Source organism: Lutjanus erythropterus, chromosome 13 (assembly GCF_056507025.1).
Source record: "Lutjanus erythropterus isolate fLutEry1 chromosome 13, fLutEry1.hap2, whole genome shotgun sequence".
Taxonomy (NCBI): domain Eukaryota; kingdom Metazoa; phylum Chordata; class Actinopteri; order Lutjaniformes; family Lutjanidae; genus Lutjanus; species Lutjanus erythropterus.
The window spans coordinates 40074660-40094107 of NC_139329.1; the positions used below are offsets into that span (position 1 = coordinate 40074660).

At 40.1% G+C, this 19448-nt stretch overlaps 1 protein-coding gene across 5 annotated transcripts; it reads right to left on the reverse strand.

Moving 5' to 3' along the window:
* Positions 1-946: 946 nt before the first annotated feature.
* LOC146317178 (protein LSM14 homolog A-like) lies at positions 947-19020 on the reverse strand. 5 transcript variants are annotated; one of them, XM_084734005.1, is made up of 11 exons: positions 18730-19020; positions 16621-16784; positions 16369-16528; positions 13021-13344; positions 11662-11745; positions 11050-11232; positions 9774-9948; positions 9634-9672; positions 7848-8094; positions 6962-7018; positions 947-1340 (listed from the first exon to the last, which is right to left on the reverse strand). In XM_084734005.1, the coding sequence occupies exons 1-10, from the start codon at positions 18848-18850 to the stop codon at positions 6995-6997; spliced, it is 1521 nt and encodes a 506-aa protein (XP_084590131.1). In that variant the 5' UTR covers positions 18851-19020; the 3' UTR covers positions 947-1340; positions 6962-6994. The 5 variants fall into 5 exon arrangements, with proteins under 5 accessions (XP_084590131.1, XP_084590134.1, XP_084590130.1 ...); XM_084734008.1 differs by lacking the exon at positions 947-1340 and having other exon boundaries at positions 6018-7018; positions 13138-13344; XM_084734004.1 differs by lacking the exon at positions 947-1340 and having other exon boundaries at positions 6018-7018.
* Positions 19021-19448: the final 428 nt, after the last annotated feature.

Here is a 19448-nt window from a genome sequence, read left to right on the forward strand (position 1 = left end):
CAAGCATTCTAACCTTTTCCTTTTTCAGCTAGCTAGCAAACACGGGACAGAGACGGGAGGAGACAAGAGGAGACAGGGGGAGACAGGAGGAGACAGGAAGAGACAGGAGGAGATAAGAGGACACAGGAGGAGACGGGGAGGAGACAGGGGGAGACAGGAGGAGACAGGAAGAGACAGGAGGAGGCAGGGGAGACGGGAGGAGACAGGGAGGAGACAGGAGGAGACAAGAGGAGACAGGAGGAGACAGGAGGAGATAAGAGGACACAGGAGGAGACAGGAGGAGATAAGAGGACACAGGAGGAGACGGGGAGGAGACAGGGGGAGACAGGAGGAGACAGGAGGAGGCAGGGGAGACAAGAGGAGACAGGAGGAGACAGGGGGAGACAGGAAGAGACAGGAGGAGGCAGGGGAGACAGGAGGAGACAAGAGGAGACAGGAGGAGACAGGGGGAGACAGGAAGAGACAGGAGGAGATAAGAGGAGACAGGAGGAGGCAGGGGAGACGGGAGGAGACAAGAGGAGACAGGAAGAGACAGGAGGAGATAAGAGGACACAGGAGGAGACAGGGAGGAGACAGGAGGAGATAAGAGGAGACAGGAGGAGACAGGAGGAGGCAGGGGAGACGGGAGGAGACGAGGAGACAGGAGGAGGCAGGGGAGACAGGAGGAGACAAGAGGAGACAGGAAGAGACAGGAGGAGATAAGAGGACACGAGAGGAGACAGGAGGAGATAAGAGGAGACAAGGAGACAGGAGGAGGCAGGGGAGACGGGAGGAGACAAGAGGAGACAGGAAGAGACAGGAGGAAATAAGAGGACACAGGAGGAGACAAGAGGAGACAGGAAGAGACAGGAGGAGATAAGAAGACACAGGAGGAGACAGGAGGAGATAAGAGGAGACAGGAGGAGGCAGGAGGAGACGGACAGATGAGACGAAGCACAGATGAAACTAATGAACAACAGTTTATTATTTGCTCTTAATAAAAATCCCCCCAGTCCACTGAGGCCCACAGAGGAGGACGCCATGCTGGGTTCAAAGACAAAACAAGTGGCTGTGACTCCAGAGTGTTAATAAAGGAAGCCAGAGGAGGCGGGGAGTGAGGAGACCCCGCCCACTCCCCGCCTCCTGATGCTCAAACACACTTGCTTCAGTTATTGCATCAACAACCTTTATCAAAATAAACAACAACAAAAAAAAACAAAAACAAACACATCTGTTCCCACCCGCCTGGTGGAGACGAGCAGCTTGTAGTGTCCTGCCAGAACACTTCTGTCCAATCAGACGGTCCAAACAGACTCCTGACAGCTCATTGGTTCTCAGCTTCGTCTCACAGGAACCTGGATCTTTACAAGTTTAATCAATCAGATTGTTTATTCTTTGTCTCAGTCTCTGGATTTAATAAACAGTCTGTGGTTAAAATGATAAAGAACTTTTATTTAACAAAATGCAGCATGAAGTCAGGGGTGTCAAACATAGGGTCTGCGCACCAGATCCAGCCCTCTGGATGACTTTGCAGGGACGTCATTAATTCCAGTTTTCCAATTAAAATGCGCCGATCAAAAATGTTTGGGTTACGGTGTTTGATTGTAACTGTGACATTAGAGGTGATGATCATTTTTACATCATCAAGTCTTATTTTGACAGAAAGACATGTTTAAAAACATGTTTTCACAGGAAGCAGTGCCTCAATAACGTTTTTCTAAGTTTGTATAATCTGATATGTGGGACAGAATGTCTCTTTTTAAATGTTTAAAGACACATTTTGCCTGTTAAAATCAAATATTCCACCTCCTGAGGTCTGAAAATTGCAGAAAACATCAGTTTAAAGCTGTTCTCATGTCAGAGGTCAAAGGTCAGAGGATTTTTGTGATTCTTCAGTAAAATAAACTTTTTTATTTATATGGTTGAAATTTCTTTTTAAAATTTGCTCAGTTTTGTAAACCCTGTGAATGTTTTCAGATTTTACTTCTTTCCACTAAAAAAGGGAGAAAATTTGAAGTTATTGTAATTTACAGGTTAATTTGACTGGTTTTACTGGTTTTACTGGTCTGACCCACTGTCGATCAAACTGGGCCGACACTGTAAAACCAAATGCTCACATTAATTCATAGTAATAATGAGCAAAAATGTAAAAACCTTAAACTTTAAGTTTTACTGAACATGAGATAATTGTTTTTAATTCTTTAAATAATCAGTTGTGTCCCGAGGAAACTTGACTCTCAAAACTTTCTCTGTTCTGAAATGAACTTTTAATAGTTTTGTCTTTAGTTGAGATCAATCTTTTCGTCTTTAGATAAAATTTCTATTCAATTCATTTTTGAAGAAGAAAATTAATAATAAAGTTTAGAAATCTTACAAGAAGTCAACAAAACTGTTTATTTCAAAAGTCAAAAACTTAGATTTTAGTTTTGAAATGAACTCAAACAGAAGTTTTTAAATAAACTTAAACTTTTGTCAACCTTTAATCTTTTATTGAGAGAATTTATTTTCTTCTTTAGATGAAATTGAATCTTGCGGGTAAAAAATAAAAGGTATTTTAAAAATTGCTCACATTGAACTTTTAAAACTTTTATTGGACACTTGTAAATTTTATTAAAACGTTCTTTAAAAACTTCAGCTGGGCTCAAATTTATTGACTGAAGTTTCCTGTTTTGTTTTTTAGTGAATCGACGTGTTGCAGTGAAATTAAAAATTCTGAGTTGAATCAAATATTTGAACTCTGATATTAAATTCATTTTCATATTTTTATTAAAACTGATAAAATACAACTCAAAAAATTACCTCAACTGCCTTAAATTTTTTTAAAAGTATTTCTAACTTGTTTGGGTTTACAGTGTAACGTCCCTGTTTTAAAGGAACAGTTCAACATTTTGATGAAGCTTCACAGAGAGACAGAGGAAAACCTAAATGTTGCACTGTTCCTTTAAGCCTGACGGTGCTTTATTGGTGAATTAAACATCAATAATCAATTAATTGACCACAAACTATTTGAGTGCAGCTCCACCATGAGCTTTTCGTTCTAACGTCTGATTTGCTGAAAGACTTTTCTTTTTCTCTCTTTGGTTCTGATGAGTCGTTGAGAACCGCTGTCGTCTGAGTGACCGTCTGAAATGTTCCTTTAATAAAAACTAAACTAAAAAAAAAAAAACAACAGGTTTCTGTCCAGGATGAAGGGACAGATCAATTTGGACACATCAAGAAAAAGTTTGACGCCTTCGTTCATCTGATGATAAAATCTGATTTTCTGAGTCGATGATGGAAACAAAATTAGTTTAATGTTGATTATAATCAATTATGATACTTTTTTTTTTTTTTCACTTCTGGTCTCAATGCAATAAAAACATCATTATATTTACCAAGTACTGCTTCTATTTCCTTATTCTGTCTCTAAATGATCAATTATTGATTTTTGTTTTTCTCCATCAGCTTTACTTTAAGTCTTATCGTTAATCTGTTTCCTGTTTTCATTTTCAGACGAGCTGCAACGATTCATCGATTAATCGATTAATGAAAATTTCATGTCAAACATCGTCAGCTTCTTAAACAGGAGGATCTTCTGACTGCAGATGAGTTTTGGACAGATGAAGACATCTGAAGACGTCACTGTGGACTTTTTATTTATTGACATTTTAAAGACCAAACCATCAATTAACGGGCAGATTAATCAATAATGAAAATGATCAGTTGCAGCTCTAATATGGAAATTTTCATTTCTCTAATTCATTTTCAAAAAGCCAAAATAAGGAAATATGAAGTTTCGCAGGATGAATTTTATTCAACACATCATTTAAGTGCAGCTCCTCGTATCATAATTGATCATGAGTTCATATTTAATTTTCAGTCCCTCCAGGCTCTTTTTTTTTTTTTTTTTTTTTACATTTAATGGCAGCTTTCTAAAAACATTTAATGCATGTTGTGAATTTTTAGGATTATTTCGCAGTAAGATGCAGGAGGAAGTGAAAACTGTGAAAAAAAGAGTTGCTGTTAATTGTGCTGAAATGTTTTTTTATGTAAAGCATTTTAAATAATCTTGTTGAAATGTGCTGTAGTGCTGGAATTAACCTCATCAAACAGGCTCAGCATTAAGAACATGTCAAATGATGTTTGGTGGAACTTCTGCAGGGATTTCATAGAACAAGAACAATAAAGTTCCTGAAGGGACTGAAACTGTGACGTGTGTCTGAACTGCAGCTTCTTCTCTTGTTGTATCCAACTCAAGTTTTCATAAAAACTCCCCAGAACAGCTCTCAGAACAGCGTTAAACAGCTGGTTTTAGTGCTTTAAAGCAGGAACAGCTTGTACAACAACAGCGAGGTTCAGTTCCATTTCTCTTCAGGACTTTACAGAATGTAAAATGTGCACAAAGTCTCAAATCTCTCCGTCATGTTTGTCTGATCGGTGACGTTAAGGCAAATTCATTTTCTCTCGGCTTCCTGAGCGCGGGTCAGTACTTTTCAAGGTAGCTCTGCGGACGCCATCTTTTTTTTTTTTAGTTAATAGTCTTTTTTTGGAGTCAAAGCCATGAAGCGGACATCATTTAGAAACAGACTCGGATCAACGCAGGTCTTCATTTCACTTTTGTTTCATTTTAAACTGCTACGAGTGTCTGAAGACGCTGAAGGAACGTCAGTGTTTGACCCGGGTCTGTACGGAACCAGATCGATCCTCAGGGGGACAGAGTCTGTTTTATCAGCTCAACAACCTCGGAACAGAAGAACAGAAAAGAAAACTGCCTCATTTCTCATCAACTCTGCCAAATCAGATCAAATTAAAAAAACACAAACACCACTGAAGAAGTGGTCGGTCATAATTCATCAGACCCTCAAACTGAAGTCTTAAATATCGCTACACGCAGACCTTTCTAGTCTTTTATTCTCTACTTGTAGCTGACATCACTTCCTGTAGCGTTTGGCGGGCTGCAGCGTGGGGGGCGACGTTAGTGGCGTCAGGCTGAGAGACCGTGGAGTTTTACTGTAACAGGTGGATTAAATGTGTGTGTGTTTATAAATGAGTGTGTTCTCCTGAAGCAGAACATCTGGAACACATTTAAAAAAGACAACAAATCACATAAATCAAGTGAAAAACAAGAGACAGAATTCTCCTTTTTCTGTTTGTATTCACTGTGTCAGAATTAGAGCCACAGATATTTATTAATATCAGCTTTACTGGTTTTATTGTCGCCAAAAATGATAATGCAGTTTTTTTTTTATTTTATAGGCAGCATTTTATACATTTTGATATTTTTCTTAATTGAAGTTGAATATAAATTTGTTCCATTTGTGTTTTTGTTCTGTTCATATTTTTTTATACAGTATAAATAAAGAATATCAGCCAATATGTCGAGAGCAGACTTCGTTTTACTCATATCTGTATCATCCTTAAAAACCCAATCAGTCGTCATAATTCAACAGAAAACAAGTCAAAAAGCACAAATATTAAGACTTTTGTTTGTTAAGAGGTCGAAGTTTGTTGAATTTGCCAAATAAAAAAATTCAAATCACAACGACAACAAATTAATGTCTAATATTTTAGCAGCAAAGATAAATGATCAAGAATATTTTCACCTGTTTTCCTAAGTTTCTGAAGTGACGTCACTCTACAAACCAACCAAACTCCATTCACAAAATCAGTGATTTTAGCTCAGTGAACACAGAAACTAACGGATGGACGAGCAGCAAACCAACAACTGCTGTGTTCTGTGAGCTAAAATCACTGATTTTATCAATGGAGTTTGGTTGGTTTGTAGAGAGTGACATTTGTCTTATTTAACGGTGGTTTCCTGTCAGAAATGTCTGTCTGACAGAAAGGTAAAGAGGAGAAAATATTCTAAATTCAGTGTACAATTAAACTTATATTTTCTTGGTGAGAGTATCTCTCCCAACTGTTGACATCTACTATAGGTGGATAAATACAACCACACATCAAATAATCTGAACTATCCCTTTAAAAATAAATAAAAAGTCATTTTGGGGGATTTATTCATTTTTTCCCACCTCTGAAAAAGCAGAATAGCAGCAGCTGTGTGCATTTTAGTTTATTATTTTACTAAATAACATGTTTATTATTGAATTGCGACAGTGAACACACACATAAAAAGGAAAAAACTGTAGAATATTTCACTTAATCTGGTTTGTTTCTCATTTTGAATCTTCCACAGTTTGACGTCCGTCTTCGTCGGCTGCAGCTCAGACTAACTGAAGCATCGTGAAGCACCAGCGACTCATGAACAAAGTAAATCACAGAAGAACAAATAAAATAAAAGTGGTTAAAGATAAAAAAGAAAGAACCTCTGATCCGTCTGACCCAGTTAACTTGTGGACTGGGAGTAAAAATCTAGCACAAAACCCAGTGGAGTACACGTCTGACGTCTACCGGCAGCTCCCTACGCTAAAGTTAAACATCGTCTACGCCTTTAACGGAAGAAAAACACGTCGAAACGGAAGAGAGAGAGAGTGACAGGTGTGGACAGGTGTGGACAGGTGTGGACAGGTGTGGCGGTGAGCGGGCTGACTAGATAACAGCATCGACGTCTATGTTGATCGTAGAAAAATACATGTTAGAAAGGTGTGACTGTGACCGACTGAAGCCACCCACAGAGTAAAGCTATGTCATGTGATCGACCTCGACGGCTAAGAGAACATCAGCAGGTTCAGCTTCAGGAACGGAGGATCATTCAGTGGACAGAAACAGGACTAACATCCCTCTGAAACGTGACATTTACACTGAATTATGTCGGCCACCTGCAAATTAGAATTTTCTGAAGAGATTTGGACTTTTTAAATGTTTCTCTGTTGTTGTTGTTGTTGTTGTTGTTTCCACCGTTGTTGTATTCGAGCAGTCTACCCCAGTGCTGGTGACAAATATACAACTAGTAGACAATCTTCATTATTTTAAGTCAACAAAATAGCAACTCAAACTATTTGTTTTTTTTTTTTCCCATTGAAGCGTGAAGAAGAAGTTCCACCTGTGAGAACAATCTTCATCCCAGAGAGAGAAACTACGCAGCCACTTTGTTGTCCTTCTGCAAGAAAAAACACAAAAAATAAAAACATTATGAACATCTCACCATCCAGACATTAAAGTTCCACAGCCTGTTTGAAAGTGAAGGTTTATTTTTCTGACAGAGAACATCAGGTCGTTTCAGGGTTCTCATGTTCTCATCATTAAATCTTGGAAAGAGTTCATTTGTACATAAATTAACATTTTTTAGATAAACTTTAACTTTCAGGTTTGGAAAATCCAAAAAAAAAAAAAAAAAAAAAAGTTCATATTGAGTTGCTTTTTCTCTCATCAGTAAAATGATACACACATTTTAAATGTTTTAGAAAAGATGTGCTGCAGATAGAAATCTTAAAATTTGCTGAATTTCTTCTTATTTATTTGGTGACCCAAATAAAATCTCCTGTGACCCACAGGTGGGTCACAAACCAGTGTTTGGGAACAACTTGAAAAAGCTGAGTGACATGACGCTTGTGTGAAAACTTTTTGCTGATTGATTAATCATTCAGGACATTTATCAGTGGAGATAAACTTTAGTATGTGAAAATATTTAGAACCACGTTTTAACTACAGTTTAGAACATTTAGACTTTTTGATTCCAGCCACTGAGTTTTAAATGTTTTTGCAGCTGAAGTGCAGATTTTGAGTCACGTTCAACAACAAGTCGACACGATGTTCACACGCAACTCAAGATTTTCACACTGAACACGAAGAAATAAAAAGATTAAACTTGATGATGCAGGTTTCTTCAGACTGAATGTTAAAGTGAATATCTATAAAATGACTTACAGATGCATTAATCATCTTCACGTGTAAATGACCTCTAATTAAACTCATTAATGAATCGTTACCCTGTATGCTGATAAGTCGGCGAACTCCCGCCCGGCCTGGTTTCCTCTGTATCCTCCCCTGAAGCCGCCGCCGCCGCCCCCCTGCGGCGGCCCGAAGGACCCTCGGCTGGTCGGACGCCCCCGACCTCCGCGGAAGCCCATACCGCCGCGCCCGCGGTAACCTCCGCGTCCTCGGCCCTGACGAAGAGGGATGCCGAACGTCTCGGCGTTCATCCTTCTCTCCTCCGCCCAGGTCTGCCTCCGCTCCCTGCAGGAGGAGGAGGAGGAGGAGGAGGAGGAGGAGGAGGAGGTGATGAAGAGCAGCTGGGACTAATATTCAACATGATCATTATTGTTTTTTTAAACGTCTAATCTCTGTTTTCCCTGTTAAATGAATAAAGTGGTTAAATTTAACTGTTTATTAAAATGAGGTCAATCAGTATCGACTGAACTGAAATATTTTATCGTGATGAATTTTTCAGCTACATCAGAACCAGCACTTAGAAAACAACTAAATGTAAAGTTTTACTGACCTCGAGGTTCTAATTTATCATTTAGAACCATCAGGATTATTAGGTTCTCTGCGTTCTGAGTAGTTTGGAGCTTCAAAGTGAACACGTTTCTTTCATACATGAAAATGACAGAGGTTTTCTAAATGTTGATTTGTTAATGTGTTTTTTTTGTTTTTGGAACAGGTCAAAGGCAGATACAGAACCTTCTGATGTAAGAACTCACTTTCTGATTAGAACTTTGAGGTTCTATCTGCAGAACATGAAGAGAAACTGAGATCAAAAAGCAAAAACAGTTTAATTAGTTAAATTTAATGCTTTCTGTGGCATTTTTATGAGCTTTTGTTTTTTATCAGAAATGTTGATTCTGATGCACCAAATATTTATGTTCTTATTTTTGGGGGAAAAGGACAGAAAAACAAAACGTCCAACTCAGCTGTTAACTTATAAACTTAGACCTTTTTTTTTTTTTAAATCATTTTTGATCTTTCTGAGGAGTTTATTTTCTTTGTTAGCTACCTCAGTAGCCAGCTAATGCTAGCTTCCTAATGTTAGTCTGTCAGCCAGGGAGGAAAATGAACTAAATAAATGTGAACATCTGCGAGCCGCTGACAGATAAACATTCAAATTCAGCAGAAACTGAAATCGTTCAGGCTCATTCATATTCATATCCCACCCTGCTGGCAGCTAATGCTAACACTAAAGGAAAGGTTTCAATTTGTTTTCAAAGTCTATCATTTTTATTTCAGTCGTCTGAAAAACCTGAATCCATCCTTTAGTGTTTGTCTCCTCATGTTAGCATTAGCTGCAGACTAACATGAGGAAGCTAGCTAACATGGTAGCTCACAAACTATCAAAATAAACAACTGATTTACATCAACGATTTTAAAAAAGACTGAACTCTCCTGACATCCGTCCTTCATGAGATCCTCCATCTTCAGGTTTCTTAAAAAAATCATATCAGTGAGAAAAAACAGAACCTGATTGGTCCTCCTGTGTACCTTCTAATTGCTGATTGGCTCACAGAGATAGAACCTTAAAAGAACCAAGTTAGTTTGATTTTGCAGATAAAAGCTTTTTGTTTTCTAAATTAAAAAAAACACCTCAGATAATGTTGAAAAGTGGTCACAGAATAAGAACATGTGAAGAACAGAATTTTGACAGAACCTGATGGTTCTAAGTGGATTATTTGTCACAGACTGAACCAGGAGCTCAAAAACACAACAGATGTCAGCAGTTACAATCACACCATGAATTAATCCTTTAACAGGGAGTCACATGACCAGATCAACACTCACCTCGGGAAACCTGAGCCTCCAGACTTGTCATTTGCTTTCCTGGTGAAAAGAAAACAGTCGAGTCAGACAAACTGCAGACAAGAGGAGGGTCACGTGACACACGTGTGACACAACACAGATGCTCATGTTGCGACTCGGACCTGGTGTCGTCACAGGAGATGTTGTCGAAGAAGGACTTGGACTTGTCGTAGTAGCAGTTGGGTCCAAGCGGGTCGCACTCCTCGTCTGCGTTCCCCTCGCTGTTCTGGGTCTCCACTCCGGAGTCGCCCTTGTCCTCGCCGTTCACTGCCTTTTCTGACTTCTCCGTCTTCTCATCTGAGTGACAGCGACAGAATCGACACGCTCACAATCCCTGCACCGTGATTACAGTACCACAGTAACCATGGAAACAAGACTTCAACACTGATCAACATTTTCTGATATTTTGTGGAACAAAGAACTAATACATAAAAATAACTATTTTGGATTCAGTGAAAACAGGAAGTACCTTTCAACTTGACTTGTTTGGACATTTTTCTCAGGTGAGAAGATTGTGACAGGATTAATTAATTAATCATTTTTAGTTACTTTTTAATTAAAAAAAATCTAGCTAACTAAAAAGAAGAAAAAAGTACTATTGTTTGCTAGGTATCTAGCTAGCTAGCTAATAAAGAAAAAAACTTATATTTCTTGCTAACTAGTTAAAAGGAGCAAAAAAAAAAGAGTAATATTGCTGGCTTAAAAAAAAACAAAAAACCCAACAACCTTTAGCTGCCTTGTTTACCTGGCTAGCCAAAAATGAAAAAGGTTATATTGCTTGCTAGTTAGCTAAAAAGTGGAAAAAAATGAGTAATATTGTTCACTAAGCGACAAAACCCAAAAACAAACTAGCTACCTATTTAGCTAGCTAGCCAAAAAAAGTTAAGACTGCTGGCTAAGCTAGCTAAAGTAGGAAAAAATAATATTCTTTTATAACTAGCTAAAAAGTACAAAAATCAGAGCAAAGGTCTAATTTTTAAATAGCTAGCTAAAAAGTAGTAAAAAATTAGTAAAATATTTGCTTGCTAGCTAACTAAAAAAAAGAAACCTAGCTATGTTATTTTTAGTTAGCTGGCTAAAAAAGAAAGCGTTTACATTGCTTGCTAACTAGCTAAAGAGCAGAAAGAAAGAAGTAATATTGTTTGCCTATTATTAAAGTAATCCCCAATGTTTTAATAATCAATCGTTCCGAGCAATTTATTTAATAACCATGGAAACAACACTGATCAACATTTTATGGACCAAACAACTAACTGACTGGTGGAAAAATTATTGCCAGATTGATTGCTCGTTGATTTCTATTTGATTGCAACAGGCTCAATCTTTCACCATTTTCTGACATTTTATGGATCAAATAAACTTTATAACTATTGTGGATTCAGTGAAAACAGGAAGTACCTTTTAACTTGAGCTTGCTCTGGAACTCTCTGTCGATCTCCTCCTTGTTGAACTGGGCATTGGCGCTCTCGAAGTCAAAGTCCTTCTCAAACTTCATGGGTCCATCGCGGCGAACGTTGAAACGCCCTCTGCCGCGGTGTCCGCCGCCTCGCCCGCGCCGGTTGGCCGGAGCGCCGGGAGCCACTACAGAAACAGAATTAAAGAAGACAGAATCAGCTGTGGTGAGGGAAGAGGCGGAGCAGAAGAAAAAGCACCAGAAAACACAAACACATGAGGTAGAAAACCAAAAGCACATGTCACTATGGTAGAAGAGTTCAGTCATGATCATCAGCCGTAAAATAACTTCAGACGTTAATTTACAACAAACTAAATCCACAGCAAACATGGAGGAATGCAGTCAGGGGATCACTGAGGCGTGTGCCAGTGCCTCGACTCCATTGACATGAACAGCATGTCAATCTGCACACACGTTCACGAGCAAAGGAAACAGGCTGTAGAGGGATGAGCGGGCTCGAGCGGTGGGACAGGATGAGTGTATGGCTCCGGTGTGTCGGCATGCAGAGTCTGATGGGCGGATGGATCAGAGCAGAGCACAGCAGAGGAGGCTTTAACCTGTGGAACGTTTACTGGGATCTCTGCCTTCGGCTCGCGCCTGCTCACACTCGGGTTTGGGGACTTTGGGGACGGGGTCTGTGCCTGGAACAGCAGAGTCTTTTAGTCTTTTTTTTGTCTTCCAGAACAACAGTGAGGAGAGAAAACAGCCTTGCTGCTCTGCACTAAGTCTCCTAACCTTCAAACAACGCTGTCAAACGTGGAACCTCTGGAACAAAACGTTAACAGATCACAGAGTCACAGTGATTCTTTATCTACTCATCAGACTGTGGAGTTCGACCTGTACCTCCTTCCTGAGACGTTTACAGGTTTATACACAACACAGCTATCTTAAGTTTGTAGTGTGTTGGTTCCCAACCTGGAGTCCGGTGCTCAGAGGGTTAGGGTTGCACGTCAATTAAACATGTTTCTAAATGTTTGGATCCATTTTTCAACTGCCAGGATTGTAACAGGATTCATTTTTCTCCATTTTCTGGACCAAACAACAAAGAAATTAGTGGAAAATTATTGCCAGATTGATCACAAGTTCAAAAATCGGTCCAAACGTGAATATAGGTGGAGCATTTTCCCAGCTTGTTTGTAGATTTTTCCAACTAAATTTTACATCCAAGTACAAAAAGCCAGATGTTTATTTTGTAAATAAAAGGTTTTAAAATTCAACTGTCAACATGTTTGTTACATACGTTATGTTGCCATAGAAGTTTGTGAAATTGTTTTGACATTTCCATCCTATGGAGTCACAATCATCTGCCAAAGTTTGCATTGAGCTTTCATTTCCTGTTTGGAATCCTGAGCCAAGACAGCCGTTAGAAAACTTTGTCAAACATCTCTGACCAAAGAGGAAGTAAATTAACCACCGGTGCAACTGCCCCGTTTTATTTTCCCCTAAAATACTGAATGTAGAAACATAACTTCCAGCCTGCTTTATAAATAAGAACTGAAAATGAGTTGTCTGCACTGCCTTGTTTATTCGTCGTGTCCGTGGGGACGGCAGTGAATGCAGCCATAAAAAGATCTGATGTTTACTTTTCTGATCAGAACTCTGAAACGCTCAGATAAACTTAATACTTTGTTTATTTGTGATACTATACTGAACATACATGCAATTTAAAGAAAATCTGATTTGAATATTTTAGAGAACATGTTTATTCAGACGGGGAAATGACTAAAATGAAATTCGACACTTTTCCACGCAGTGCAGGAACCCTGAGATCGTCACTATGCAGGAAGCAACAAAAACACCAATTAATAATTACTGAGCAGAGAACCGGCTCGTTCTCAGGAGCGAGACATGAATCGAACTCCACACATGAAGCGGCACAGATGATCAGTGTGCTGCCGTCTGGCCTGAGGTCTCACCTGATTGGCTAAAGATAGAGTGGGTAAGCCCTGCAGTGGAAGCCCTATCTACAGCAGTGATGGTTCGGGGTGCAGACCAGCCCTGGCTGCTGCTGCGGCCTCCCCTCACAGTCTCACCCCTCCGAGTGTCCACGCCATCCTGGTGCTGGACCTTCTGGCCGCCGCCGCTGGAAGGAACCGCGCGACCGTGGGCGGGGCTCCTGCGTCCCAGGCCGGGGGCCGGAGCCGTGGTGGCGGCGGCGGTCGGGGCCGACGGGGCAGTTTGGATCACCTGCTCCAGGGTGGGGCTCTTCCTCAGAGGGTCCAGGCTGGGACTGCTGCGACCTGCGGGGCAGAGGACAGGGTTAGCGGTGCACACCACGACTCAAATACATGGACCGACAGAGGTCAGAGGTCATCCATGGGACAGTCAGGATGTTGACAGGGATTGAAGAAACCAGGCGGAGCAGCAGCTGAACCTCTGGACGCCTTCACACACCAGCCGTTCAAATTATTTAGACTTCTTCAAAAAACTGTGATTCTGATCTTTCACTTATCGTCATATTGTGATTTTATTGACATTAACTGTGCAGCTCCAGTCTTATAATAAGAAAAATCCCAAAATCAAATTAAAATACTTACAGAGCTGCAAACTGTCAGCTCTCTCCTTAATCGATCATTAGAAAAAAGGAATAATCAATGAATCCATTAATCAGACTGACAAAATCTTAAAAATGTTTCATTTCAATCACAGTTTTATTTCCACAGCAACATGTTCCACGTTCTCTGCCAGCGTTACATACACCCTCAGAAATAAAACTGAAAACTAGAACCATACAGCGTTCTTCAGCTTGTCCCATAGCAGAACCACGTTTGGTTCTTGTTAGAACATTTTATAAAAGTTCACTTGGAACCCAAAGAGTGCTACCTAGAACCCAACATAAAGGGTTATATCTAGAACCATCTGTGAAAGATTTCAGCTAGAACCTCTTGTGAGAGGTTCTGCAGAGAACCCTTTTATGGTGCAATGGTTCTGCCTAGAACCCTCTCTGGAGGTTCTATCCAGAACCTTTCTAACATTCTTAGGGTGTTAACAAGGTTCCAATCAGGTGGTTCTAAACCTTTTTTATATTCCAAGGGTTTTACCTAGAACACACCCACGGGGTTCTACAGAGAACTGTTTTATATTATAGTACAAAGAATCCTTGAAAGAGTTCTTGAAAGATTTTAACAATCCTTCAAGAACTCTTTCTGTGATCCTCCACTCCCTTTTTTTCCTGCAGGTTCTTCACTTCGCCACGAATCACGATTTGAATCATGTACAACAAAATTAATTTACAGGCAAATGACTGATTTTTTTATTTTTATTATTTCTCTTACACAAATCCAGCCTTTTCCTTTTTAACAATACTGTAGTGTTTTCTCGTATGCTCTTTTCAATACAGTAGATTAGAACTAGCAGCAAATGACAAAAAAAATTGTATCAGTTCTCTTCTTTCTGTTTTTTTTCTTATACCTGCATAGCAAATGACTGGAAAGTGGATTTTTTTTTGTAGGGAACCAACTTCTTGCATAGTTTGCATATTGTGTTTGTCTTGTCTATTATCCTTTCTCCTTTTTCATTTACTCTCTTTGTGAAGCCAAAATGTTTCCACACCTCGGACTTGAAATTGCTCAGTGCATCCGCAATTTCAACCTCGCTTTCGAGTTCGACCCCCGCCATGACTCACGCTTTTCTTTTCTCTCGCTCGCTCTCTGCTCGCTGGCTGCTGCACTGTTTGTTTATAACCTGCATAGGCACGCTGCGCATCCTGACTTCCTGTTGTAGCTGGAGCGGTGCTAGCACGTCACACGTAGCGCCGCATATAGTGACGTTGAACAAGAACGTAGTTTAACTCGAGAGCGCCCTCTGCTGGCCTGGAGGCCACATCGCGATTCATGGTTTAATTAAATCGATTCGAATCGTATTTAAAAAAATCGATTTAAATTGATTTTTTCAAAAATCGCGGCATGCCTACCTATGAGGGAACCCCGAGGCTGCGACTCAGAGCCAATAGCAGCGCTGTGAGACTGGGTCGAGGCGGCGCTCGTGTCGCTCGCAAAGGAGGCCACAGGCTGTCGTGTGAGGGGAGGAACAGCAGCACTCTGGGTTCCTCTTAGCGATCGCACCGAACCAAACAACATACTGCAAAATAAATCTACTGTGAGACCGCAGTGTTGAGATTTTAACTGTACACTAAAACCAGACCGGAGCCGCAGCTGACAATAACGTTCATCATCAATTTATCAGTTTATGAAATGAAGAAAACCCTTCAAATCCTAAAATTCAAAGAGATTCAGTTTACTGTCGCATATGAGACAAAAGTATAAAATTCTCATGGTTAAGGAACCTGCATATATTTAGCTTTTGTGGATTCATAATTTAACTGATTACTAAATTACTCGCCAACTATTTTGATAGTGAATTAATCTTTTTATTTTAAAAAAAGTCCAAACTGTCTGATTTCAGCTTTTTAAATGTGAATATTTTCTGGTTTCTTTCGGTTTAGGTCCAACTTTTGTCCAACTCATTTGAATGACTGACAGAAAGATACAGAAACACCGCTCATCTCATTATTGTCCTATATTATCAAGAAAAGTAAAAATATCCAATATATTTTTTAGAAATGTAGTGACTGTGCATTTTTTCTTTACCTACTGCTTTTATTATGTAATGCATCTGCATCTACTGTAGTCTGTGTTGCACTTTAAATTTTATTTATTGCATCTGCCTGTTATGTGCAGAACTACAGATGGAAATTAGAGTGTTGCTAAATAAATGTTTTCATTTCTTGTAATGATCAAGGTCACTTCATGCTGTCCTTTTATGAATTAACTAAACAAAAAACTACTTCAAGTGTCTGCAACAATAGCTCAGTTTTATTGTGAATAAAAATTAACACCTTCCCCAGTTAGCTTCTGAATTTGTCTACAGTTATTTTTACGCAAACAGCTGTGAAAATCCAGTGTCAGGACCAGAGTGCGTCCTCTGGAGTTCAGTGTCTTCATGACACCTCACACACATTTAATACTGTCAGTAATAAACGTACACTGCTGTTGAACCTCAGTGAAGATTATATTCACTCACACAGTATTCATATGACAGTGCATTGATACCAGTGATGTAGAGGAGGACAGTGAAGGCTTCGACTGTTTCGAGTCACATTGAGGCCGTGAATCCACCTTCCTCAGTTTTTGTGGCATGATTTACGTGGTACCAGAGCCACACAGAGACCCTGAACCCTTGGATACCATGCCCACCTCAGTCCTGCTCACACAGCAGAGAACTAACTGTATCACAGCAAAGATCTGATAAAGTGTCGCGCTCACCGACACCAACGGGTCCAAATTGAGGGGACACCAGCGGACTGGCGCTGAACTGGCTATAGGCAGGAACTGGGGCCCGGTTGAAGAGGCCGTAGGAACCAGCAGACTGGAATGGGGTGGGAGCAGCGGCAGCAGAAGATGAGGAACTGGAGCTCATGGACGACTGAGGAGGAGAACAGAGATCGTTAATAATGTTACACCGTGAATCGCCAACGCCTCAAACGGTGGCACCGAACAGCCCATGTGAAGGCGTACCTGGACTATGGCAGGGTCCTGAGGAAGAGAGCATGTTGGTTTGGGCGGTTCACACACAGTCAGGTCCTTGATGTCGCTGCCTCTGAAGATGATGTATTCGAAGGTGTCATCTCGAGGTGGGATGGGCCTGTCGGTGGGCCGGTCTTCCGTACCGAAGGAACGGACTAACACAGAGAGAAAGCTCACAGTCAGCATGCATGGTTACTGTCACGTTGTCGCAGCTAGCATCATCACAGATAGCTTCATAACAGTTAGCATCATCACAGATAGCTTCATAACAGTTAGCATCACAGGAGGTGGAACATGTCAACAAAATATTAAAGCAAAAATTAATCTATCATGAGCAGATTATTAATTTAACTTCCAACTATTTTGATAATCAATTTCTTGTTTGAAGCTTTTTTAAAAGGAGAAAAAGTCCACATTTTTTTTTATTTCAGCTTCTTAAATGTGAACATTTTCTGATTTCTATTCTCCTTTCTGACAGTAAATTGTCATCTTTTGGACAAAACAAGACGTTTGAGGATGTCATCTTGGACTGTGAGCAACATTTTCTGACATTTTCTTTCTCAACTAATTGATTAGTGAAGGAAATAATCAACCGCTTAACTGAGAATGAAATTAATCATTACAGGAAATACTTGAAAACAAAACAAAACAAACAAAAAAAAAACAAACAAAAAACACAGGTCCAAACATACTGGAGCACACAGACTAATATGACAGATGATTAAGCAATAATGGAAATTATTTACAATCAGCACGAAAAGGTGAAATTGTTGATCAAAGACCAAGGTGACATCCTTGAATGTCTTTGATTTGCCCACAACTCAAAGACATTTAATTTACACACAGAGGAGTCAAAAAAAACAGAAAATATTCACATTTATGAAGCAAATATAGGAGAATTTGGACTTTTTTTCTTTTAAAAAAAAGGCTCAAAACAATTAATCGGTTTTCAAAGTAGTTGGCGATGAATTTCAAAGTGGACAGCTGATTGAGTAATTGCTGCAGCTCTAATGAGGACAGTTATTTGTCCCCACAGATGGTGACTGTGACACAGAACTGTGGTGGCAGAATAAAGCGGCACAGCCTTGTTTGTGATGCTGTGTACTTCACTGTCAGGCTGAGTGCTCAGCTGAGGGATAAACTTTCATTAAAGTTTGTCGTCATAATCTGTTGTTAGAGAACCAGGTGAGGTGAGTGCGCACTCAGTGACGTCAGGTGTTCAGCCAACCTAACACACACACTGAGCGTTAAGCTGCTCCGTTGTTAACAAACTAAACTGACCGAAAACTCGGTCAAAGAACGTTACATCAACGGTTTCTTTTAGTCTTTTCCTCAACGCGTCTCTGCTGCATGGCTGTTTCTGCTTACATACAACTAGCCAACTTGCTAACGTTAGCTGACAGGTGTGAAAGCTGACTCATGTTTCACACACAGTTAACATTTACAGAGTCTACGTGTCTTCTGAGCTCATAACCGACCGCCATGTTGAGTCTTTGTTTTGTTTCATTAAATTCTTCCTCAGACTTAAGTACAGCCGCTGTTAGCTCTCTGACGATGTTTTAGCATCCTAACGTGACGTTACTGCGCCGTAATGATCGTGTCCAGAAGGGATCCCTTGATGCGCGGAAATCTCGCGATCTGTGCGCGTTGCGTCCTCATTGATTAATAAAGATAAATTAATTAATTAATATTGTTTAGTAATGTGACAGACACTGTGGTGAATATCTGGTAGGGTTCGAACTGGAAAACACCTTGATGTGGTGACAGAAAGATCACGATTTGGAATTAAAAAAAAAAAATAAGATCGCTCTCGCGAGATTTTTCGCTAGTCTGTGGTTCTCATTTAGAAAGACAGTTTGGTTACTGGTGACGCTAAGGCAAGCTAGCCTAAGCCTTTTAGCTCACGGAAGCAGGCTAAGCTAGCCACCTGACTAACATTATTAATACTGTTTTGAAACTGCACATAGTTAACCTCCAGATCGCGGTTTGATCTTTATTTTGAACATATGAACACGGACTGCACATGCGCGCACTCGCACGGATGCTAATAACAGAAGCTGATGCTAGCTGCTGTTAGCATTAGCCTGTTAGCTATGGTACCTTTAGCCAGAGCCACAGTAGAGTTCTCGGTGTCGATGGTGTACAGGATTCCTTCATAGCGGATCTCGGCCTTGGAGATCAGGCTGATCTTGGAGCCCAGGTAGGGCGTCCCGCCGCTCATGGTGCCTTTGAACCCGGCAGGCGCTCCGGACAGGGATCACAGCCGAACCGTGCGTTCAACACAACCGACTCTACAACAAGTTTCTCCGGTTTGTGCTTTTCCACCAGCTCGCTCTTCTCACCGCTACAACATGGCTACCTCCTCCTCCATCGAATGGCTCTGAGCGCGGGGGCTGACGGGAAATCATAATATCGCGCGTTTACGCTGCGCCGTGAGATCTAGATCTTTGCAGCATAGAAGAGAAACACAACCAAGCACGGTCTGTATGAGCAATACCAAAACCTCAAGGTTCGATAATACAGAGATAAACGGTTCATGATATGGTATTAATTGCGATATTAAAATAGAAAGACAGAAAATAATATTTTATCAAAAAATAATTGTGTTTACTTCTTAGTGGTTTTTATCTTTATTTGATTTGAAGATTTAAATCTTTATTTTCAATTTTGTGTAGTTATAGCCAGTTTTCAGAGTGGGTTCAGTCGTGTGTTTAGTTGAGTTTTTTTTTTTGGTTTTCAGTTTTTTTTACTTTATTATATTGAATAATGTTTATTAATTATTAGCACAACTATAATAGATGTTATTTGAGATGTTTTTG